The 26,050-nt window shown below is 39.2% G+C and overlaps 1 protein-coding gene across 1 annotated transcript in view; it reads right to left on the minus strand.

The window, feature by feature from the left end:
• Nucleotides 1-5,986: 5,986 nt before the first annotated feature.
• Nucleotides 5,987-26,050, minus strand: part of GFRA1 (GDNF family receptor alpha 1) — a gene marked incomplete at its 5' end in the record, with an annotated part of 143,383 nt that continues 123,319 nt past the window's right edge. The window contains 2 exons of the mRNA XM_082053370.1: nucleotides 5,987-6,962; nucleotides 8,551-8,607. Coding sequence (XP_081909496.1) covers nucleotides 6,816-6,962; nucleotides 8,551-8,607 — 204 coding nt within the window. The 3' untranslated portion in view covers nucleotides 5,987-6,815. The remainder of the gene's footprint in view (nucleotides 6,963-8,550; nucleotides 8,608-26,050) is intronic.

Below are 26,050 nucleotides of genomic sequence, written 5' to 3' on the forward strand. Positions count from 1 at the left end.
TTTACCACCACTTTTCTTTATAAATGGTGTGTGACTCAGCTCGGTCCAGGTTATGCACTCCCTGTTGCTGGATGCAATCCTTTGTGGGGCTTTGTTCCACCTCTAACAGTCCTTACCAACACTCTTCCTGAATTAACTGCCATTTAAGGGTATTTTTCCCACCTCAAAGCATGCAGAGGATGTCATTAATAATTAGGCTTGGGGATGTGGGAAGGAGATGCTGTGCTCCCATCAGCTGCATTTTGGTTAGCACACTCCTGAGAGAATTGCTTCACCTCTCAAAAGGGGGAACAGAATGCGCCAATTCATAAAGTCAAAAAGTCTTCTACCTATCAGGACATACATTTACATTTCTCAGCAGTGTTCTCCCTGCAGTATCGCCTGCTACAATAAATGGTGGTTCCCTAAATAGGAACTCTTGCATCTTCAGGCTTTCTCCTGTTTTTGACAGAAGCAGCCTTCTGTCAACTATATCCTATTCCATAAACATTATCAGGAGAGGACAATGATGTTTTAATTTTATTTTGAAAATTACTCCAGAGTTTCAGCAGACTTGCTGGCTTCTGTGCTTGAAAGCATTTACATCTCCCTGTGGATCAGTAAATCTACGGGGTTTAGCTTTTGTACCTAAGGACAAGTGCAGTGGCCAAATCAGCTTCTTACTCTGTGCAGACCAGCTAAAGAGTTGGAGCTGGCATGATCTGCTTGTAGCTCTGAAAGTGTTTATTAGTGTGGTCTAAGTGAACTGTGTACTGGCTAGACAGGCCTGGGTGATGAAAGAGAGTAGATACAATATGGACCAGCTAGTGCAAATATACAGGTTACTGACATGTGATGGACTTGTAGGTTATTGAGATCGACAGCAAGAACTGGGTGGCATTAGTCAACTAATTTCAGCTCTTCGGTGCTTGCAAGCAGATCAAGCAAATGAACTCAGAAAAGGGTGGAGTGGGGGCTTTATTTCAGACAAGAAAAAAACAGTAAAAAGACACAACATTTTTCCACTTAGAACAGCAGCAGGACTTTGAATGTCATCTCTCGTCAAAGCAATGTCCAGCTGAAGGAGTCCCAAGGAACTCTGCATCATTACCAATACTGGAAAATTGCTTGACATGAGCTGCCTGACATGAAGGAGTAGTGTAGTGCCACAACACCATCTCTAATTACTTATGTTTACTTATAACATCAATTCATAGAATGAGTGGCTTGAAGAAGCCTGAAAACAAACATTGTCTCATGTACTGGAAGCTGAATCCCCAAAGCTCCTGTTCAGCTTCCTAAGTACTGAAGGCTCTGGACGGGGGTATTCAATGCTTTGGAGAACAGAAGTCTGTAAGAGGTCAATTATTGTGATATTTTGGCAGGAGGAGTTTGAAGTAAATTGCCCTTAAATCTATGACTCATTTTCTCCTGGATTCTAAGAAATTCTCCCTTTGACAGATTAAAAAGTAGCGCAAAAGACTTAAAGTGTGTTGGAATCATTAGATCAGGGGAATGGGCTAAGGGGAACTCTTGCTGAAGTGGGGTTGGGTTTGGCTCCTGTAACCTAGGCAGCAATTAGTTCTAAGTGGATCCATGGCAAAGAAGTCCAGCTATTGGCACCTGGCAAAGATAGAACAGCAGAAACTGCAGCTGCTCAGGCTAAATGTCCTCAGAGAACTTTATTGAGTAGTCTAGATGGCACCAATTTATAATACCACAATCTATCTTGATAAGAAGTGCTACTGAGAAATTGGTTGACTTTCTGCTCTTTTAAACTTCAGATAATCTTTAGGCCACATCTTGAATTTGTTGCTCTGGCTTTTATGAATGATAAAAGAGATGGAGCATCTCATTAGGAGTTGCAGGACTTGGCTTCTGATTATTGAGATGACCATATCTAACATGCATCTATTAAGCAGAACTGTCCCCATAAGGCAAACATACTCAGATGAAGAGAACATGGAACAAGGGTGTATGAAAGTCAAGATAACACTGAGTTAAAAAATGTGAATTCGCCACCTTCCCTGATTTTACCTTAAAAATGGACCCATCAAAATTTCCCATTGAAGCTCCTTACTCTTGGAAAAAAAAATACTACTTGGTGAGACTTCAGCTGTTTGACTTAAATTCTAACTGGAAAATACATTATAAGTATTTAAATACTTCTAAAAGACTGTGAGAGTTTAAAGCTTCTATATCTTTATTCAGTACCAAACCAAATTTCAAATTCCATCTGGGAAATACGGACATCATGTTTCAGCTTGTTCTAGTCAAACCAGTGCTAAGCAGATAAAATAGGAACTTGCAATTTCCTCCCCCTGTAAAGGTGTTGGTTGTTCAGTACAGATATTTTTGTGATCACATTTTTATTTTTTTTCACAGAAGTGAAGGCTGTAATTAAAGAAGAAAAAATAACACTGAGGCAAATCTATAAAAGTGGATTATGGTAGAGTATGGAGAAAATGACCTTCCAAAGTTAAAGGAGAAGCTGAAATAGCTGATAATTGAAATGTCATAGGAGAGACTGAGCTGGTAAGAAAAAGCAAATATTTAAAGATGAGAAATATTTAACAAGTCACTGGATTAATTTCTCTGCCAAGTTCATCACAAGCAAATATATTTCTATTTGATGTCAGGGACACCAGGTAGAATCTGATTAACCTTATGGGCACAAAAGAACCATAGAAGCCTCTTTAGCTCAGAATAGTTTTAATGCAGAAATTCTGTCAGTGAACATTTGTTTTCCAGTGAGGTGCATCCACCTTTGCGTTGAAGACAGTTGCATTTTATGAAAGTTATAACTACTGTACAAATAACTGCTAATTCCTCCCTCTTTTACTGCTTGCTCTGAAGGAGCTGCTGTTCCTAGCAGAATCCAGCTCTTTTACTGCAAGCCAAGTGTTAGATACTCCTGACTCTTGATGTACACAAGATGTATGTCCCTTCAGGGAGCTGTTCTGAGTTTTGCTCTTCTCCTTCGCTGGTTTCTCACCATCTCGCCTCAATGGAAATGACGTTGTGATTAAGCCAACAATCACAAATTAAAATTAGATTGAGATTTCAAGGTGATTCCTTCTGTTTTCTTCATCTCCAATGTCACTGCACAGGCTTAGCAAAGGTATATACTTTCGTGTTTTCAGTCTACTGATTCTAACTGCAACATCCCTCAATTTGTGAACAGCTTCATATTCAAAAGGTTGGGACATAATTTCATTTAAAAAAAAAAAAGGCTGGGAATAGGTCTCCACACAGAGTCTGTCTACGTAATACTTTGAAATGATTAAGAATTCCTGTTCCTCCTCATTCTTCCTAATGACAGAGTGGGAATGATGCTGTTCAGTGGGAAGTAGCTGGTGCCCAGTGAAGATGGACGAACGGCTCCTGCTCAGTGCTTGGGACCTCCCTCCAAATTCTCTTGGAGCAGCTGGGATCTCACAGAGCTGAGTAAGTGAAATGGGGGCTGGACTCCTCATCGGTGACCAAATCACTGCGCAGACACTCCTGTGGGGCTGCTGCCATGGGTGGGTGTCACTCCCAGCACTGGCTCCCCTGCATTGCAGCAATTGCTTTTATTTTTACTACTATGTGAAAGGTTCATCTTCAGTACCTTTTTCACTAGACTAGCTTGTGGAATTAGTTCAATATGTTCAATACAGCAAAACCTTCACCATATATTTCAGTTCAGTCTGGATTTTCTTTGTGTGTATTACTTTTAAGAAGAAGAAATTTAAACGTCAGATTATTTAACAAGGTGGAGTATACACACTCCTAATAATACTGATGGCAATGTCTGCTCCATTATGTTAAATGAAAAAAGATTACTTAGATATGTATATATAGCCCATGATTTAATTTACACACAACTGAATTGGTTAAACTTACAATTTAAACATAGGTCATCCGTATGTACATCCTGTATTTGGACAGTTCCTGTATTATTGTTACACTGAAAAACTGAATGTATTAAACGAATATATAAAGCCCAGCCTAACGTTTTTCACTGAGCACTCAACACATGGCATTTTAGTGAGTAAAACGGGCAAAAAATTGAACAATTTGCATACTTCAGTACTGTAGCAAATGACTGCATTGACAAGGTCACCATGCTAAATTGACACCATCCACACCACATCCAGCTTCTAAAAATCTTCCAGTATTTGCATGGTGATTCCTGTAAAAACCGCATTAAGTGTCAGACTCTTAAGTTTTTTTTCTCTCTTGCCTGTTTAATAAGCAATTTACTTTTTTAAATTAAGAATTCAGTGTGCTTTTAATTTACACAGGAAAAAACGTTTGAGTGCTGTGTTTTTTTTTTCCTGTGGTAACATGGTTAGCTGTATAAAACATCATTTCTTCCTCTATTACACACATAATTGTATTTCCAAAGGTAACTCTCATTGAAACTGATAACTAGCAATTTATTTTATAATCAGAACCTAATTAGGTTGTTGTTTACAGTATAAGTGATCAATAGCTTTTATTATGGATCACACAGTGTCAAAGATCTAATAATTGGTATTAAATATAACAGAGATGCTGTAATCAAACCAAATGTGAAAAATCTTCAAAAAGTATGTACTATACTGGGAGGTTATTAAAATTCCCGATACTGCTTAAAATATTTAATGTGCTGAATACAAATGATATTTTAAAGAAAGCTTTGTGGATCAAAGAGAGATTTAATAATTGTAATGTTTATGAATTTGTTTTGAAAATATTTTTAATTGGATAATGTCAGACTTTTGAATTATAATGCTGTGTTCATTAGCATTTCAATAGGTTATACTATCAGCTCCTTTTGACATAAAAGAATTTGATTTATTTTTAAAATCATGAATCTCGTCATCTTTCTTCTGTTGTCACTAGTTTTCAATAATTTGATTAGCTTCTACAAGAAGAGCAACAGGAACCACATGGGCTTTGCTGGTAATGATGTGCCATATATTTCTTCTCTGAAAGCAGCTCTGCTGCCTTTGAAAGTAATTTGCAGTTTCTTATCAGCACAGAATTAAAGAGTAATATTGTCTAATTTGTTATGTTCAGTGGCACAGAGTATCGTAGAATTCTATCACACACACAGTGCTTTGAAACCTATATTATGAGACCATAACCAAGAGTCCATAAATTAATTTCAGAATTTATGAAAGTGTTTATTATTAAGTAAGAAAAAGCTCAAAAGATGAATTTGTCAATAGGTTTAATAATCTCTTAGTAAGACGTGTATCTTGCAGCCTCCCAAACGTCATTGCAGTTTATAAAACAGTAATTTGTACTTTATAGCTGTATTGCAAATAAGTGATCTGGACATTTCAGAGCAGGACAGGGCATGATTGTGTGAGTCGCAGTGTAAATCTGTAAATTCCACATGATGAACTCCTTGCTTGGTGAAGTTTTCTTCTACTTTCAACAGAAACAAAAACTGATTGCTGTTGGTGATTTAGACATAACTGCTTGTAACAGTCAACAAGCCATCACAGTAAGGTATAAAGACAGCCCTTAGGAGAAATGCTGCCTATTTGATGACATTTAAAGCTTTAAAGAATTCCTTCTAGATACCGCAGAAAATCACCATGAGCCAGCACAGGCTGTCAGTGTCACCGAATGAAAACCAATGGCAATATTGCCATCCAAACTATTAAAACTATTTGTGGAACTGGTCTTGCGAACAGTTCATCATGTCAGCAGCGCCAAGGTTGCCAAGGTCTGCAGCAGGAACTACCAGGGTGAGAAAAGCCTGTCACATGGGCGAGTGTGCATGACGCTGCCCTGTAATTGGATCAGCCATCCTTTTGTGTTGATTTTGGCAGTCTGAGAAATAAAACACAGTTTAAATGATACCCTGCTACCTCTTTTCCCTCTACAATGTTGTGATAAGGGAAGGCATGGAGTTCCTGTAACATTTTGAGCTGACATTATCAGCTATGTATAAACAGATAATGCTGTTTTAGTAGAGCAAATAAATTGTATGTCATTTTTTATTAAACAAACAGTATAATAAGTGGACTATATTATCACGGGAAGCATAGAAGACCATAGACTGTACAGCTGAAACCCTGTAGCAAAACTTGTTTCTACTGCTTATCCTCAAATTTAAAGAAATGTATCTTTATCAAGCTTTCACAATGGCTGCTTCTTGTTAATTTAAATAATCTTCACCCTTGTTAAGGCTAGATGATTATAATTAAAAGATAAATGTACAGTTAGAAAGTTCTATGCCACACTCTATGAGAATTTAACTGAAAGACATACATTATACCTGTATGTGAATTATAATGGCTTCTCAGCAGGGAACGCAGAATCACTTACAGTACATAAACATTTAAAGAGGAAAATGCTAATACACTGAAAGAGTTTAACATCAGTAGCAATTTATCAAATGAAGAAGTTTCATAAAGTCCACTCTCTGGGAGAACATTCACTGTTAGACATCCTTGATAGTCTGAAGTTCAATCAATTTTAAAAACAAAACCATTCAATGAGATAAACAGGATCTTAAAACTGCCATCCTCCTTCTCAGGTAAAAGCCAGAATTAAAATAATTAGTATTAAAACAATCCAACCAGGTCGCTTCACAGGCAAATTTACACACTGTCTCTTTAGAACACTGCATGCCCAAAAGCCTTTTGGGTTTGGAATGTAGCACTGCACCAAGTATTTCACAAAGCCTCTAAATATCACAAGAAGCTTTTTTTAGAGAGAGAAAAAACAAATTCCAGCTGACTGAAACTGTTCTAGCAGGAATACCTCAGCTTAGCTCCCAGACCTGGAATTCCAGAGAAAGAACAGAGGACAGGAAACAGATATTTTTTTTTAACACGTCCTTTTCTATGCAGCTACAAGACTGATGAGCTTAGGAACAGACAGAGTGAGAGTGCGAGTGCCATCAGCGTGAGGGGTGTGCTTGTAGGAAGAGCGAGTGAATTCTCCGAAGATATGTGACTGGTGGAGACTCCCGCTGTGTTGTCTTTCCCAATAGCATTCTGCAAGACACAATACTTTCCTTGGTCACCATTACACATTGTCATTGCAAAAATATTTAAATCCACACAATGAAATTCATCTTTTGTTTGTTCATGTCCCACCCTCCACTGTTACCTATATATCACTGTCACAGGTTGGAAGATACAAAAAAGGCATAAGAAAATAGATGTCAAAATGACAGTATTTTAAAATTACTTTCAAGGATAAAACCACCAATGCAGCACAATTCAAAACCCCTACTTTAGCAATGGTTCCATGTGTAAAACCTACAGCTTTTTTTTTTTTTAACCGATTTGTGTTTATCATGCCTGTTCATTTCTAAAAGCAAATGCAGGACCTGGAAAGAAACCGCAACTTCTGTACAGTCAACAGAACTATTTGTTTGACAATACGTTGCTTCTGGATAACAATAAATAAATTTGAATCCATGGGAATAGAAGAGACAGAGTTTTCCAGATTATGAAAATTTTCTCATGTTTTTTTTTTTTTTCCTCTTAATTGCTGCATTATTTACATTTGTTTTCTTCTTTGCGCCCAATAATTAAACAGCATGCATATGCAAGTACAGAACTTGCATATGCAGAGTAGCAGGAATATTTGTCATTGTTATCATCCTCAGTTAAAAAAAACAAACCACAGGTATAATCACAGCAGTAGAACAATTTAAACTAGAAGCGAGTACAGGATAAAGATGGATCAGCAGTTCCTGGGCTACAGTTACGAGGGCCTCCTTGTTTAAGGCCTTTTGGCCAGCACAAGATGCCAATGGATCTGTTACCCTCACTGCATTGTTCCCTCATGTTATTAGGCTTCATTCTAGTATCTACAGGAAATTTGTAATAGAACCTAAAGAACTAGGAACTGGCTATATAAGTGTCTTTTTATAGAAGAACTGGGCAAATCTGGCATGGTCATGATATGGTCACATCCTTTTGGTGCTTTATTGTTGCACAGCTGGTCTTGCTTCAATGCCTAGGCTACACGCTTCCACATTGCAAAAAATAATTTATGTACATCACTAATTATTAAGCTTCCTGAGAGACTCAATACAAAGGATCTGGACTGACAGACATGGAAACTGATGTAATGTTTGCATCTGAAGGGCATCAAGCTGAGCAGACTACTCAAACAGCACTGGGAGGTTCATGTCTCTTGGGGCTGACAGTCTGTCTCCTGATGTGTGAGCATCACATCTCCTGCTGTGAACATCATCTCATGCCTTAAATTGGTCATTTTTGTTAGCCACGGAATGATGTGCAATACGTTTCTCTGTATTTGTTAAAAGTCATATCATGTTGTGTTCCTGCAGATTATTAACTAAGTAACTGTATTTGCTAGGTGCAATGGTAATTGCCATAGGACCTGCCTATATATGTACTACACAGCTATTAAAATATAAAGTTAGGAGAGGCCACTTTGAGCCCAGCTCTGGATTTCAGAGTAAAATAATTCTTTACTACATTGTGCTATTTAAACACAACAAGACTTTAGTGTGAGGTAAACCCATTATAATCTTGACAGGCCTTGAACATTCTATATTATGGGGAGCCACCTGTGCTGTGAAACATACAGGATCCACACTCTTACCTCATTAAGACACAGCTCCGTATCTGCAGATTCATTGGATTTCCGCTTCTTCTGTGCCTATGAACAAATACAAAATTATTCCCTGTAAAATTTATACCTACTGCAGCACAAAACAATTAGATAAATTTACATGAGATGTCATACTCCTGTAATTTTGACAATGTTTTGCACATGATGATTAGCAAATAAACTCCATAAATATAACTGCATGTTTTCCAATAACATTCACATTCTGATTTGAATTTACAGCAAAACTTCAAACAGTCAGCTAAGGGTACTTAGTAATTACAATGACGAGTGCCATCATCTGCAGAGACCGTTATGTTCTGTGGCCCCTTAAGTGTGGTGCTGGATGTTCAAGAGAAGACGGGAAATATGACAGTTAATACTTATCATAATACCACTGCGTATTAACAAAATATCTACCATATTCCTCAGTTTCAGGAAAATGTACAACACAGGAGTATTTTAACCTTACCGATTCTTGCAATTTCTCCAAGTATCATTACGAAAATACAAATATAAATTTAACATATTGCATGGCTGCCAGAGTAAATTCTAAAAAGAAGTCAGCAAAAAAGAACATTTAATGTCTTTTAACATATCTACCTGTAAGTCAACTTGAACTGCTTGTTTACATTGCATTCACTGATTATTATACATAGAATATTATTAAATGAAGGAATATCTAAGGTGATCAAAGCCTGAAAAATGAATCTGCTATATCTTCAGCCGTGTCTTATGATGACCATCCATCTGTTGCTATTACTGTGTGCTCTCCACACTGACACAAGTAAGAAGCATTTCTGGTGGCAGAATCATAGAAAAGGAAAAGAGCAGAATGCACTCTTGTCTTAACATCAGAAGGTGTTTAGTATTTCCATTGCTGAAATGAACATGACTGGGCTGGAAGTTTTCTGCTTTTCTATAATAGCAATAGCAATCCCCGTGGTGCCGAAGATACCTACAGTAAATGATGCTGTGGGTGATTTAAGTATTTCAGTGATTCTCAGAATCATTTTTTTCTTTGTATATTCAAGAAACACAAACAGCACTTTTATAGGAGCTACTAATAATTAATGTACAATCAAGTCATAGAAAACTTGGATTTACCCACCAAACCTACTGACTGCACTGAGCGCATCTGACACTTCCTGGAAGTTTTGCTGGACTTGCAATTTATTTCCCGCAAAAAATGAGGATCTGAATCTCACTGTGTTGCATTCATTTTACACTGTGGAATTCCACTGGTTTTGGAAGAGCTGATGTGAGGAAGTGCTGAGCATTATGATTTTATACTCTCAAAAATTTAGTTCCATGTACGGCTATTTTACTTGATATCTGAGAGCCACCGGTGCTGCCTATGGATACAAAATAGTCTTCGACCTAATTACTGATTTTAGAATCCAAATGAGGGGACTGAACTTCTCATTAGGAAGCACATTCCCTGCTTTTCATGATACTTTTGTATTTATAAATAGATCTATTAGAGACAACTGAAAAACTAAAAAGCTGGGACTTAAGAGGAAGACAGTTTAGCTATGGGAAGAATGCATACTGTATCTATGTTGATAGTTTTCAAATATATGACAAAATAATAGCTCAATTCATTAATAAACGCCCTCTGTGAAATTTCTCTCTTACATACCCTTTCTTCTAATTAGTACCATTAAAGTGGTTATGGTAAGCATAAATTTAACTATCTAAATGGAAATAGAAATGCCTGGAGTAAATTTGCTACAAGAAGCAGCAAGCCAGTGAAGCCTTCCTGCCGTGACTGCAGTGCTGGTGGCATTCACAGAGGTTAGGAAACTCCTTTTAATGGCAGTTGGGCAGACTTTAACTCCTAAATGGATGGCTCCAAAAAGATAGGTAAAGAAGGATAAACGGAATTTCAATCCTGATTTTCTTATAGCCTAAACACTACATTGCATTGGAATGTGAAGCTTCATAGGATGCCTCAGGTTCAGAACTTCAGATCTTGACAGTCTGAACCGTAAGGACCATCCAAGCCTCATATTTCTTAGTTTGTCACTCCGTGCTAGATTTTCTAGTTCACACAAACATCTGTTGGAAATACTGTGCTTTGCTGCTTATGCCTGCTCTGGATTCATAACAGTGTGTTAACTACAAGTCTACTCTTGGTAGTTGGTCTCAACACCAAAGTTAGAATTTATGTTCCTTCTGTACTCTCAAATGTAAAAAGGGAAAAATATCATTATTTCGTCTATGTACAGTAAAGTATTCCTTTACTTCATTCAGCCTGATAAGCAATAGAGTGCAGCAGCTAAAACATGTTTACCTTTGAGAACACTATTTTAAGGGTAAAATCAACAGCTAGAAACAAAATCAACATTAAAAAAAAAAAAAAAAGCTTTTCAATCATTTTGATCAATATTCCCTAGCTTTCATTTGGAAGGCAATACCTCTCTGTATCCATATACTTAACGTAGTCATTCTAACATCAACAACACTTACTCACAGGCATCCTCTATTATAAAGTCGTCCTTTCTTAGGATTCAAGAGTAATTTTAGTAAACAGGCAGGCTTTTCTCTTATCAAAACAGAAGGGACAATATCTTCCATTTAAAAACATAGCAAAAATGCAGCCTATTTTGGTGGGGGTGGAAGGCAGAGGGAAAGAAAAAAATAGCATTTTGAGGATGAGATGAGACATTATATGCCAAGTTTCAAATTGGAAGAGTACGTTTTTACTGTTGAGTTATAAACCTGTAAAAACGGGTTATAATGGAAATGCTGGCATAGGCTGCACTACTATAATACAACAGTGCATCACTAAATCACAAGTAATGGAAAAAAAAAAAAAAACGCAAACACCTATGTGTGAAGAAAGTGCTATAGAAAGTGTATGTCCTGTAATTACAAGGGGAAAATTCTTCCTGCCCTACTCTTGGGTAGAAAGGACTCTGTGTGCAGCAGAACTGCTGGTTTTGTGCTACAATGAACAAATACCTTATTAGAGATAAAAAATCAGGGAGTGGAGGTTATGCTGGTAGCTTTGGTGGAAATACACCCAGGCTGGGAGACATGTATTTGAATTACGAAGGATACCCTCAGCCATCAGCTATTTACCATACAACAGCTTCCATTGTCGGAAAAGATTACATTATAGAAATGTGTGCCCATCACGTACAGCTGCAGACAATCCTGATGGAATATCTATGCCATCAACAAATTTGGGAAATGAGAGTTGTCTGTTATGCAAGATGTCAAAGATTCACTGCCACCCTCCATCTCAGGTCTCCTACATGTCTAATGTACAGGCAAGGAGGTACCTTCAAAGCTGCTAGAAGTACCTAATTCTACAGGAGTAAAATAGCACACACAAATGGCTAATAAGCCTGTATTCAAACTTCTATTTTTTATTGAGTTTTAATGTAAAGCTCTTATGTGGTGATGAAAAGATCTATGGGAATTTCATCATTAAATAAAAATGCAAGCAGCGCTAGGCTGATAAAAAATATAATAATAATAAAAAACAAACAGTAAAAGAAAGGCAGCTTAAAATAACTGGTTAAACATATGGAAAGAGCAATGAGATCTTTTCTACTGAGGTAAAATAGCATTTGCTAATGACTTATACACTCAGCTGTGACATGCCTCTGCCTGTAAAACAAAGTTATGTAGGACGGGTTGACACTCACCCGGCTTCGCAGGGAACTATAATTCAGTAATGTGGGCTACTTCGAAGAAGCTGCCCCCATACTGCCAACAACCTTGCACTTACTTAAGCTTTTATATTCTGTAAAAATGAATATCTGCTTTTACTGAGAATCTTATCACTGTGGTAGCACAAGCAACAGATGATATTTGGAGATAATCATATTCATGCACCTCCTGATGAGCTTTTCAGTATCCTGTATGTTAGTCACACAAGCCTTGTTTTGGTCTTTGCAAACTTTAGCTTTTAATATTCAAACTGAAATGTTCAACTTAGTCAAGAGCTGGTAGACAAACCAACCGCATGTCCCAAAAAGAAAAAACTCGCATGATCAGAAGCAGAGTATTACTTATGTATTTCTGGGAAAGAAAGAACAATTGGGGCCAGCAGAGGAGCAAGTGGTTTTTTGAAAGGAGAAAGGAATATTGCTGATAGAGATATTTCTCCTCCAGATACAGGACTCTAAGGACCTCTAATCCTTCTAATCCCACTGGCTCCTAGATGAGTTCCATCATATGTCCTTGTTCAAACACACCCTAACCAAGTCTTCTCTTGTCCTGCACTTCATAACCACCATAAGATCCTCCCAAACCTAGTAACTGTGCTTCCCATTCCCCAAATCCCTCTACCTCCATCCTTTGCAGACCCTATAGCCCTGGATTTATTCCCCAAAATGTTATCTTGCAATTATGCATTCAGCTTCTACAAATCACAGCACTACATGGTTAATAAATGCATTAAACACTGCAGTGGTATCTCACCAGCAGTCAGAACACACATTATTTATGGCTTGTCATCCAGCAATATTTTTATATATCCACTACAGCATGCATATCTATGTACTCACAGCAAGGAAAGGTCTGACTGGGGATGGCTCCAGACAGAGGTGAGCTGTAATTCGGAGGGAGAGGAAGGAAGGGGAATCATATAAAGGGAATGGAATAACTTGGACCTGAATGCAAAAAGGCACAGGGTGAGCATCTGAACTCAGAAACCATCCCTTTCTGTTCGCTAGACACTTTGGGCCTTATGTACTTTATGGAATTAGATATCACAGTGAGAGACAACACAAGTATCATTACAATAGATACCTGCTATGTGGGTTGTTTTCTCAGCTAATTTTAATGAGTGTGCTTTGCCCTCTCCTGAGATGCCTGGTTAGTTATGTCCATGTTAACAAGCCTTTCTGAAGAAGAGATACAAATCTCCCAGAATACATCCTTCGAATGACCACACTTCTGAAGCAGCTATAAGAAATGAGGGTGCTTGTTCTTTTTGTTCTTCTCTTGTGTTGATTAGAGAGATTTACTATGCAACTAACCTGTTTTCCCAGCAGCAGGACACAAACAATAAGCAGAGCAATATACAGACTGTAAAAATGCAATCAGTTTAACTCTTCTGTGCTCACTAAGCAGTGAGTGTTATCTATCACAATTGTCAATTGTATTTTCTTATTAGCACGGGAGTACTGTGCCACGCTGGAGTATAAATTACTTTCAACAGGGAAGGTAAGCAAAGTGTGGCTCAGAGACCCAGGCCACTAAAATAAGGATCCAATTCAGCACAGAGTAATTTTGAACTCCATACTGTCCAGCCAGGGTGCAAAGCTATTTAAGCTATAAAAGCACTCAGCTTTGCACAATCCTATAAAAAAAGAAGTCTGATCTTTTTTTCTGCCTTTTTTTTTCCGTGCTGAATCAGCCCTCAAGATACAAGCTTGGGGCATGAAATTATCAGTCGTCATTCTGCACAAAAGCATTACAGTGCTGTCATCCCACTTTGCAGACTGAAGAAAGTATCTTCTAAAAACAAGACACTACTGGCACTAGTTTCTGAAGCTATGTAGATAACACCCAGTACAGTAAGAATCATATCACAAGTATTTTCAGCTGGAAGACATTAAATGAAACAAACCAATTATCCCCTTGTGCCCAATATGCACTGGGGAAACACACACAGAGATTTACAGGCTGCAGTGCAGGCAATGAACAGTTTATCAGTGAGTCCCTTCAGATCCCATCAGCTCTAAGCTCCTGTCTCCCGTAGCTTTGAACCTGTCCTAAAATCACACAGTTTGTCCCCATTTTCCTACAGGGGCTGCCTTCGTGTCCAGCCACCCTCTGGTTTTACAGGTTCAAGCGCTCAGAAATCCCCATCCAAATCAGCAGAGACCTGCTTAGTGGGCAATAGATTCTTGGTGGTTTTGAGTACTTAAGCATCAGAAACAAGGGCTAGAGGGCAACCTCAAAGCAGAGATTCTTGTTTTCTGGTCAGAAAAGGGAAAAAGGGATGGTGGGTCTCCTGAGATCATTTCCACTCATTCCTTCAGAAGGAAAGGGAGTTGAAATGAAAAGGCTTCTCCACAGGGCAGGCAAGAGGAATCCTCTGGGAAGAAAGGTTGGGACACATATAGGTCCCTGTTTTGCTTCCAGGTCTTTGGTCACCAATGAGGTAGCACTGCCCTGTCTCTTCTGGACAGGGCCAGGTGGGATGGGAATAGTGTCTCTTGCCCAGACCACTGGGCAGTGATGGAATTAATTAGCTCTGGTCCAACAGGTGTCCAGGGCAGAGACTTCAGTCTCTTGATAGCTGTAGATGGAAACACACTTAGCAGCAGATATCACTTCTGAGAAGTGGTCCTAAAGGCTGATAAAGTGCAATATAAATAGAGAAAAACCTCCTCACTCCAACCTCTTCAATCTTAAAATTAAGAGAAAATTAGATTGGGGGTGAAGCTGCGATTAATCCTTCCAAAACAAGTGTGGAAAGAAGGAAAGATGGGTTGTACTGTAGGAATTGCTGCTAGACCAATCCCAGATCCTTATGTTAGTAAAGATGAAACTTAATTAAGGCTCATCTCTCACTGCACTTATATGGCTGGGACAACATGACACAAAAACTGCCTAACACCAATCTTAAAGGTTTTATAAAAAACAGATCCTGTCAGAAACACCAAACTGATCAAACAGCTTACAAGGACCAGACACAGAGATCTTCAAATATTTATTTCAAGCAATTAGTCTCCCAGTGAGCACAGCACAAAATATGACACCCAGCCAAGGCAACTGAACTGACTGACTTACCTTTCATGGCAGCACAGTAACTTGCTAACAATTTTGTTTTCATGTTCAGTCATTTATTTATCTGCATAAAATGAATTTCTATAGTCCTAGATTCTTGCTTCCTATTTTTAGGGGATATTATGCAATTCTCCTAATATGATCTTTTTATGGATTTGCCTCAAGCAAATTTTTTTGCCTTAAGAAGGGAAGAGGAGAAAACAGAATACTAAAAAGCACAGATGGAATAAGTTCTGTTAGGTTAATATCTCAATGGCTTAGACTGCCCAGGTTTTATTTTTTTTTTCCCTTTAGTTATGAAACTGAACAGCCACGTGATCCAAAGTCAAGTTGTTTAGAATTTTAATATTCAAACCCATTTCCCTAGTGATTCACCACAGCTACCAACCCAGTGCCATACAGAGCAGCTACAGGTAGCATCTGGCTGTTGCACACTGAACAGCATCTAAAGAAAAGCAGCATGAACACAAAGCCATTACAATCCCAATTAAAAGACATACTCAGCTTTTAATTTTGAAACAAAGATAAGTCGTTGAAGAACTACAGATCCCACAACACTTCTCCAGGCTGGAGTGTGTGCCCTTGCATGTCCAAATATGCAAACAAAGTTGTTCTGCTTGGCAGCAGGAGAAGTACCTACCTCCCCTATTAGCCTGGGCTACGTGGTGCACTGGAGTGTGCTGTAAACACTCCTGAGCAGCTGTCAGCCATGGCTACTCAGGGACTAAAACCAGCTCAGCCACAACAGCCCAGCCCTGCATTGCACTAATGAGCCTTGAAAAGAGGCACCAGACTTTCGGCAGCTACCGTGCCTCCACCCCGCATCTCACACCTCCCCGCGAGCCTTGGCGGCTGCCGGCTGGACATGGCTGCGATGTGCTGCTCTGTGCACAGCGCCTGTCGCTCACCTGCGAGTTCTCTGTCACACCGAGCAGATGACAGGACAGTCTGTGGCTGAGACCCTCTGCTCAGAAAAACTTGGGGGTCTCCCAAGCCGAAAGCAGAGTTGTAGGGAGAGAGCTCAGTGGGGATGCTCACATCACCTGGCCTCAGGAGACTCCAGCTCTGAGCTGTCAGTAGGTGGAAAGGATTAAGAAACCAATATTACACATTGCTTCTGCACTCGGGCAGCAGGATCAGGGGGTGCTGTCCTCTGGTTCTGCAGCTGGGAGGAAAGATCAGGCAAGCTTGCCTGAACACCAGCTTGCACCAGGGCTTGAGCGCTGAGCAGTATAGGAACCTGCCGTTCGTGCTATGCCAACCTTAAGCAACTGGTATTACTGCTGGTTTATTGAGCACGGCGTTCACTCATACATTCTAAAAGGGAAGGGAAGAGAATGACCGTGAACATCTGCTTTTAGTTAAGTGACTAAAAATGTTCACGACTTTTTATTAGCCGTATATGTATGTGTGTTTGTGTTGTGAGCACTGGCATGGTTACGCAGAGAAAGAAAACACTGAAAGCATTAAAGGGGTTTCGAAAACACTGTAGATAACAAGTGACTTGGCTCCAACTACAGGGAGGAAAAAAAGCGAAGACTACAAATACTAAAGAAACCTTGCACAGAAAGGTAGAAGAAACCAGCCACTTAGTTGAGCACCCATCATACAGCTCTGCCCTCCCCTCCTCAGTCTCGTTTATGCATTTCAAGCCCAATGTATTAATTTCCTTACATCCGCAGTTATGTGGCTATGCCTGTACCCGAGTCCCATTAAATCATGACGTGATTTAGAGACTGTTTTCCTTTTAAAGTAATTCAATCCTGAACATCTGTGATTTGGATTAATTGGTTAAATTTTGCATTTTTGGCACAAGCTGCTCTCCAGAAGTGCCACTGAAATAAAAATTTAAATCATTTTCTCCTTGTTCTTTAATCCTGCAGTTGAAACCTGCAGGTACACAGATGTATCCTAAGAACTGGCAGGGCCGAAACTTCAGTGAACTTACTGCAGCACTTGCCTCAGTATTCATGTTCCTTTCTAGCACTGAAAAGACTATGCAGAATAAAAATATCAGAAAGACTTTTAAAAATAATGCAGTCAAATTTAACAAGGTGAGTCTATTAAAAAAAACAGATTATGGCATACCATAGTTTTGACAGGCAGTTATTCCCTGAGAATTCAGCCAGAGCCACACACAACACATGAAAAATTTTACCCAAATAGTTAATGTTTTGGCAAAGTTCAAAGTCATTCAACACAGGAATTTTTAGAATGCTAAATGTAAGACAACTTCAACTTTAAGCATAGTTGCAAGCTCTGTCTATAATCTGTTTTTCTTTTCATTAGAATACATGCCTTTATACTTTTGTAGAAAGGTATAAAAATTCACTGTTAATACTCCTTGTTAATAAATTCTGATAGCATTTTACTTTCTAAAAGTGAATTAATATCATACAATTTTGTTTGTCGTCATTTTATTTTCTGTGACAAGCATATGTTTCAACAGATTTAATTCATGAATGAAAAAAAAAAGCCAGTTGGTCTTGTCCCCAGATTTCCATTAGCTAAGATAGACCTTGGTTTGTCCTGCCAGCTTCCTAAACATTATTAAAAGGCCCTTGCGGTATGGATCTTAAAACTCAAGACTTGCGAGAGACTTTGATGTAGCATCCTACATTCCTTCCACCCCCTGAAGTGAGTGAAGGAGAGAAAAAGCATCCCTTTTCAAAAATACCAGGAGTTAAATCCTAACACTAATTCTAATGGACTACACTATAGTCAACTATACTTAAATGGATGACATTATAGTGGCTTTCCTCATGTCCATTATTTACACATGAATGATGCTCTCACACACAACAGTTACACTGTAGTTAGTGAAGCTATTGAAATAAGCAGAGAAACTCTTGTGTAAGAGGAGTCTGCAGAACCCTGACCTTAGAAAGGTGCCTTATTCTTTACTGCCCTGATCTCACCACACCAATGGGAATTCTTCCACTGGCCAGGCAGCAGCACGTGAAAATGAAAAGTAACCTCCCAATATCATCTGTATATATGACCTTAACTTTGGGCTCAGCAAGAAGTTCTGAGAACTTTATTCCAGCACTGAAACGATTTCTTGGACACAAAAAGTATTGTGAATGTTAAATGTCTAACAATTATTACCCTATTAAAACAAATATGAGCCTATAATAACCAGATTATGCAAATAATTATCGGATTATGCAAAACTGTATTCACAGGATCCTGCTTTGCTTCATCACACGAATCATTCACAGAAGGACAGAAGGCTTTCATTTATGTTTACATTTATTATAATAAGCCAGAAAATACAAATAGATGAATGCTAATTAATGCAAGTAATGGAGATCAACAGGATCACTTTGGGTGTATTATGTAAGGTTTCCATACTAAACTGGAAGAAGCTTTTCAAGATTTATTGTGATTAGTTTGCCTAGTTTTTGAAGCATTATGTTGTGGCAGGCTGGATGGTTCAGGGGATTATTAATGGGATACACAGCCTTATGTTCCAAGGTAGCTAGTTTAATCTAGTTCAGGTCAATACTGACAACTATTCTGTAGTATTTTTGAAATAAGGAGGTGGTTCTGGAGCACTTCTTCTCTTAAGAGGACAGGTTCAATGCACAAAAGCGGCACTAACTTGCACCTCAGCCTGCGCACTTCATCAAAGAGACTGAGAAATTAATGGGATACATGTTTGTAACATCACAAAGCACTCAGGATGTTTCCCCATGCCCTCCATTTCCCTTTCTGTGAGATGAGCTGATTTGTTAAAAAGGGACAGTCCTATATCCTCAGATTTTTCTAATTCCATTGTCAACCCTACAAGAGAAAACTTGCAGGTGCCCTGCACTACTGAATTTTAACATCCTTTAGTGGGACTCAAGAAATGGGAAGATTTCACCTAAAAAAACATCTAGAGAGTGCTATCTGAAGTGAATCTCGATTGATGATAGTTGGCAGCAAATACTTCCCCTAAGTGCATAACGGTTTTATTAATAGCTCTGGACTGAGCTAAGGCAAGTAGAAAACAGCACCAAATGATGAGGGGGTTTTGTGATCTACCTACTCATGCATCTAATACTCACAAGCATCAGCTTTGTCTTACTAGCAAGTTTCAGCGTCAATACATTGTCATCAAGTTGCAGGGAAGAAGCATTCCAAAAAATACATCTGGGTGTGTGTCAGCTACAGCAACAATATGGTTTCTTGTGTTAGTCCAAACTCCAGACCAGTGGGTGGAAAGTCAGCAGTAAACCAGCATTACTAGAGATTAGGGATGAGTATAATGCAGCCTGTGTCTTTTGTATATTAATATATGCATATTGTATATGCACACCAGCACTGACACCATGTATTGAGCTGTCCCAGTGAGAAGGGAACATAACGGGGTGAAGAGATGCCATGTTCAGTGGCCAAGATGGGATTAGCCTCTCCGGTATTTGAGAACAGCAACCTCAAAAGGGATCTGGAATATCACTATGCTGCTCACATTCAGTGACCACTTGAACAGCAGAGGACATCGCATTTCTGATGTGCTGTGCATGGATGAACGTAATTGCACTACAACAGGCTTTGTACATAACAAAGAACAACAGATGATGAATGAGGACTCGCAGAGCATATATGAGCAGATGCGTCCCACTGGCTTGGAGATTATTTGGAGCTGCAATTTTGCCAGTTGTTCTCTTTAAATGTTCATGAAATACCAGAGTCCCGTCTCCTGTTACACCGACATGAGCCAGCGTGACTTGTATTTCAGAGGCTATCTCTGTGATGTGGACTCAGGGTGACAGTTCAGCTCCCAAAGAGCGGAGCTCTCCCACTAAGTGCACTTACCAAAGAGTTGTATTGCTGCTGAACACAACGTTGTATCTGAGCCATGAGCCTGAAGGTGAAAAGTCTCTCCTTAATTAATGATTCCTAAGTATTCTCACTAAGCTGCTCTCTGGGTATAGACAGGGTGTGTTTTTTATCTAAGCATTTTCAGCTGTGCCTGTAACAATCTGAATTTCTCATCTGCAAATAAGCGTGACTGAATCCTTAGGAATAATCAGGAAATCTTAATTAAAAGTAATAAGGGTTAGACCAACCCTTGATGAGAGCATGATTCCACGAAAGGTTGCCAGAATTTGTCAAACTAATTAAGTTCAAAATCATTATTTTAAAAAAAGGGACATTTTTTCTTTCTGAATTCGCATTTGACTTCTGAAATTGTATCCAGGCGGTTGCCTGCAGGAACAGATCCCTAAATTTGCCCTCAGAACCAGGTAACTACAGTGCATACGTGACTGAAGTGTGCAGAATAGCATACTGACATAGAATTCCTTATATAATGGTCTTCAACAATTTAATTTGGATACATGCAACTTCTAATGCACACCTTTTTCTAGAGGAGGACAAGCGATTGTAAAAAATATGCTAAGCACTGTTGATCAGAAAAGTTCTGAGCAAACTGCTTTTCTACATTTGTGCAGACTCAAATTTAGGAATGAGTTTTCCCAGATACTTGTAACTGCTTTGGTTTCATCTGTGCACGCTTAATTTACATTCCCACTTACAATCCAACTGTTTGCACAAATTAAGTACTTATGACTGCAGGTAGCTATTTTGATCCTGCCTGGTACATGTCTTACCTGCCATGTACGTAACAAATGTGAACGCACACATTTCAAATCTGAGCATGAATTCAGTACATCCAAATGTTTATGTGCATGTGGTAATGCATGTCAAGCCTTGAATTAGGGACAACTTGAGGCTTCTGAAAATGCCAATCTGGAAAAATAAAGTACTACCATGTAATGCAGTATTTAGTAAATTACTTCCCTGAATACCTAATTCTTTTTTAAGAAAGACATGAGGGAGGATAATCCTATAATTCTTTAGGACACATGCTGAGTGAACCTATGAAAAAATATCCTGCATTATGGACAACAGTGAGCCTGTTTACTTGTGGCTCACAGAAAGAGCTAAGCACGCAGGAGGGCTTAACCTCAGGTGGGATTATTAGGCCAAGCCCACTGATCAGAACTACAATTTGGTGCGAAATAGTTAGGCTCTCATTCTCCAAAGTACAGACTACAATAAACATTTTGAACTGCTATTGATTTTGAAGGCAAGGAACTGAAATGGAACAACATCTCATGTTCTAGAACTCAACATCAAGTTGAAAAATGTTGTGGAGTAGATGGTTAGAAGGTAATGTATAGATCTATTATGCAGGTCAAACAGCTGATTAGAAGTCATAGGGATAAAAACATAGGAGATACAGGGTGTGATTTATTTCCTGTGTTTGATTACCAATGTACAGTGACGACTTTAAGTAAAATGAGCAGAAAGGTTAAAAGCAGAACCAAAAATATGTTTATATTCAGAAGTTTTGTAATCGTTCTTTTTTTTTAAATTAAGAGTATATGTTAACCAATTTGGTTAGAAGGCTGTTTCATTTTCTGTCCTATAAACTTGCTTTGGCTACTTGAAAAATTTAGGCATGCGATGGAAGATGGCCCAAATTTTAGCTCTTCAACAGTATATTATTTTTGCAGCTATGCTGCCTTGTCACCAATGTATGATTTAGATTGATTACTTATTATTGTATTCTAATTTCCATTGGGCTTTTCTATATTTAACTTGCTGCTGGTTACAAGGAAGAAACTATTCCTAAAAAAATCTTTGTTATTATTACTGAAATGCTTTTGATCACATCTGCCACAGGATAACTGTCAGTCTAAGCAGCTTATTTTTTAAGAACATTAGTTTATGGGTGACATAGAAATATCAAAGAATGATGTCTAGATACCTAAGGAGTAACTGATAATTACAACGTACACTTAAGGATAATTGCAATGTACACAACTGTGGAGTTATTCCATTTTTACAAGTGTATAAACAAAAGCAGAGTTTCATTACGTCGTGTGATTGCCTCTTTAGACTGAAACGACTTTATATGCATAAACATATTTCATGTACTTGGGTGTGCTGTTGGCACAGGAAGGCAATGTATCCTCTTTAATCAAGGATAAGGAAGTGGGGTTGCCTCATACTTTTTTTTCCATAATCAAAACACAGCACTGCTCCAATCTCTTACCTGCACCCCAGGATGGCCACAGCCCCCAGCTCCTTCCCCCTTCCCCACTGTAGCTCCCAAGGCAGCCAAGCCAGCGGTGGCATGGTGACTCCTCCTGTGCCATACGGGCCCAGTGTCACTCCTGTTCAGCTTGAGCAGTCTTTCTGTCCCCCCGCAAATCTGCATTTAGCCATAACATCATCAGAAGGAATACAGAAAAATGTATACTGATGATTTCCTACCAGAAAAAGTCTATTAGGCAGTTGAGTGCTCAAAGATTACAGAACGGGTCTGCAAGAAGAAAGGACCAAAAAAAAAAAACAAACTAGAAAAAGGATGTAATAAAAGCTAATGGTTAACTGGAAGTGAGGTTTCAGAGATGGAGTAGATATGCCAGTAAATTGAGACTAATAGTCTAACAACTCACATCACATAAATAGGCAGAACTAGTCTTGGTTATTATTTCCTGAAGGAGAACTTTCCTCCATGATAAAATAGTGCATTTCTTCAATTTCTATTATTTCCAATAGGGAGTGTTTCCAAGAGTACAGGAAGGTGTTTAAAAAAAGATGCTTAGAGCTGCTATCTGTGTATGAGTTTAAGGGAATCTATCTCTCCAAAAGCAGCGTGATCTTCTTTGCTGGTGCTGCAGAGATGTTTACACCTCCTGAGGAAAGGTTACAGTTCTGTGCCAGGGAAAGTAATGTTCCCATGAGACTGAGGGTAAGAGGATGAACAAAGCTGCCACATCCACTTCCACAATTGGCAAGTTCTCTGAGATGCATAAAAGGAGAGAATATGGTAAATGCCTCCAAGCCCATTTTCATCCAGTGGATAACATCAGGTTATCCTTTCTTTTTTTTCCAAGCACTGTAGTACTCAAATTCATACACCTTCCTCAAATGCTTTAACTCTACTGTGTTCTTCACAACGATTCAGCTAAAACCAGGAACAAAACAATCTGAGCACTTGAAACTACTAAGAAATAGACAATTAAACACTTGCACAAGGTTCACAAGGCTTGTTGAGAATTCTGCTCGATAACTGCTCAGGACCTGCCACAACAGGGCTTCTACATCCTACCCAATTCTTATATTTTTAAAAATTATTTTGGACTGAAAATAAATGTAGCAGTGGGCAAAATAACAATCAACAGCTTGTCCCAAACAACAGCATGGGTTTGGTGTGCTCTAGGAAATAAATAGCTATTTTATGCAAACAACCTGTTGATTATTAAGCAGTGCAAAAATGTCCAGAAATGTCTGCAACAAGCAGACTGTAAGAGCCAGCAAGAGTGACAGCAAATCGGAGAATTATAGCATGATTTGAATGCAGCAGTCATCTGTGAGCTCTTTTCTACCCACTCATATACCCAAGGACTCATAAAAAAAGATGTTGGGAAAAGATGCTGGGGTGGGCAGCCCCACAACCCTGCTCCAGGATCTGGGACCATCTGTCCATTCTCTGGGGATTTCAGAGAGCAGGACAAGAGACAAACTTCATGTCTGTGCACAACACACCATGGTCCCCCTCCTGGTGTGAGCCCCCCCCACGGAACGAAGAGGTTGGGCAACAAACTGCAATGCTGCTCCCCTGACTTCTCAACCCCTCTGCACCATACCCGGCAGATGGAGAAGGTACGTAATTCATAAAACCATATGCATGTATGATTAAAATGCTTTGCTATCCAAAATTATTTAGCCTCCACACTGTCATTTGTCTTAAAACATCACACTACAAAACAAAAACACCAATATCTGCTTCAATAAGAGTGTTTAAAAATACATTTCAGTTCATAGAATCATAGAACGCTAGGGATTGGAAGGGACCTCAAAAGATCATCTAGCCCAATCCCCCCGCCGGAGCAGGAACACCTAGATGAGGCTACACAGGAACGTGTCCAGGTGGGTTTTGAATGTCTCCAGAGTAGGAGACTCCACAACCCCCTGGGCAGCCTGTTCCAGTGTTCTGTTACCCTCACTGAGAAGAAGTTTCTTCTCAAATTTAAGAGGAACCTCTTATGTTTCACTTTAAATCCATTACCCCTTGTCCTACCATTGTTTGTCATGGAGAAGAGCCTGGCTCCATCCTCGTGACACTCACCCTTTGTATATTTATAAAAATTAATAAGGTCACCCCTCAGTCTCCTCTTCTCCAAACTAAAGAGACCCAGCTCCCTCAGTCTTTCCTCATAAGGGAGATGCTCCACTCCCTTCAGCATCTTGGTTGCCCTGCGCTGGACTCTCTCCAGCAGTTCCCTGTCCTTCTGGAACTGAGGAGCCCAGAACTGGACACAATATTCCAGGTGTGGTCTCACCAGGGCAGAGTAGAAAGGAAGGAGAACCTCTCTCGACCTACTGACCACCCCCCTTCTAATACACCCCAGGATGCCATTGGCCCTCTTGGCCACAAGGGCACAGTGCTGGCTCATGATCATCCTGCTGTGCACCAGGATCCCCAGGTCCCTCTCCCCTACACTGCTCTCTAATGGATGGTTCCCCAACTTACACTGGAACCTGGGGTTGTTGCTGCCCAGATGCAATACTCTACAGTTGCCCTTGTTATATTTCATTAAATTTTTCCCCGCCCAACTCTCCAGCCTGTCCAGGTCTCTGGATGGCAGCACAGCCTTCTGGGGTGTCAGCCACTCCTCCCAGCTTGGTGTCATCAGCAAACTTGCTGATAGTACACTCTAGTCCCTCATCCAAGTAACTGATGAATATATTGAACAGTACTGGCCCCAGCACCAACCCTTGAGGCACTCCACTAGATACAGTCCTCCAGCCGGACTTTGCCCCATTGACCACGACTCTGGCTTCTTTCCTTCAGCCAGTTCACAGTCCACCTCTCTACCCAATTGTCCAGACCACACTTCCTCAGTTTATAAAAGTCTTACTAAATCCTTTTGCTTGCCTAGAAAATAACAATTCTTTGCAAAAATGGTAGAATTGATCAAGATTTTTTTGTTAAATTTTGAGGTATTCTGACAACTGCTGGGCTATTTTCAGACTTTAAAAAAGAAAAATCTCTGTTTTGACAATTGTATTAATTATCTGAGATAGTACCAGTCTTACTTTGATTTTCCTCATGTATCCCTGTGGATACACGTTTTTGAGGATAACATAGTCCATTAACATAGTTTATAATAGTAAAATATTTATTGTTTCTAGAGTACTCAACTACACTGTGTGGTTTTCAGAATAAAGGCTATGAGGTGATATCTTAGCTTCACCAAAGTTCACTGTAATTCATTGGGTTTTTAAGCTCTGGAGTACCTTTTCACTATGAGCCTGTGGAATAGCTAGTATGATGGGATTCTGGTCTGTAAGTATGACTTCTGCAAGCTAAAACAAAAAAGCACTAATGATTTCAAGGATTCTATTCTTGTTCTCCACACCATTAGAAACCTGGTGGCATGATCACTTTTGCCTGTACTTGCTTCACAACCAGGTCAGCCGGCTGGCAGAACCAGAGCTACTTTCACTTGAACAAGTATAAATGGAAGCAGAGTCACGGCTAAAACCCAATATTTGCTGTTAGCAAGCAATATGTCTTAAACAAAGCACTTTGTCAAGTCCCATAAATGCACAATATATTAGGAACTATACTTCCAAAGACAATATGATTAAACATCTACCATCACAATGCAATGACCTAGAATTTTTATTATTAGTAGTTATGCCTTAAAATTAAATTATAGTACTGTAC

Source organism: Streptopelia decaocto, assembly GCF_964273445.1.
Source record: "Streptopelia decaocto genome assembly, chromosome: 5".
Lineage (NCBI taxonomy): Eukaryota > Metazoa > Chordata > Aves > Columbiformes > Columbidae > Streptopelia > Streptopelia decaocto.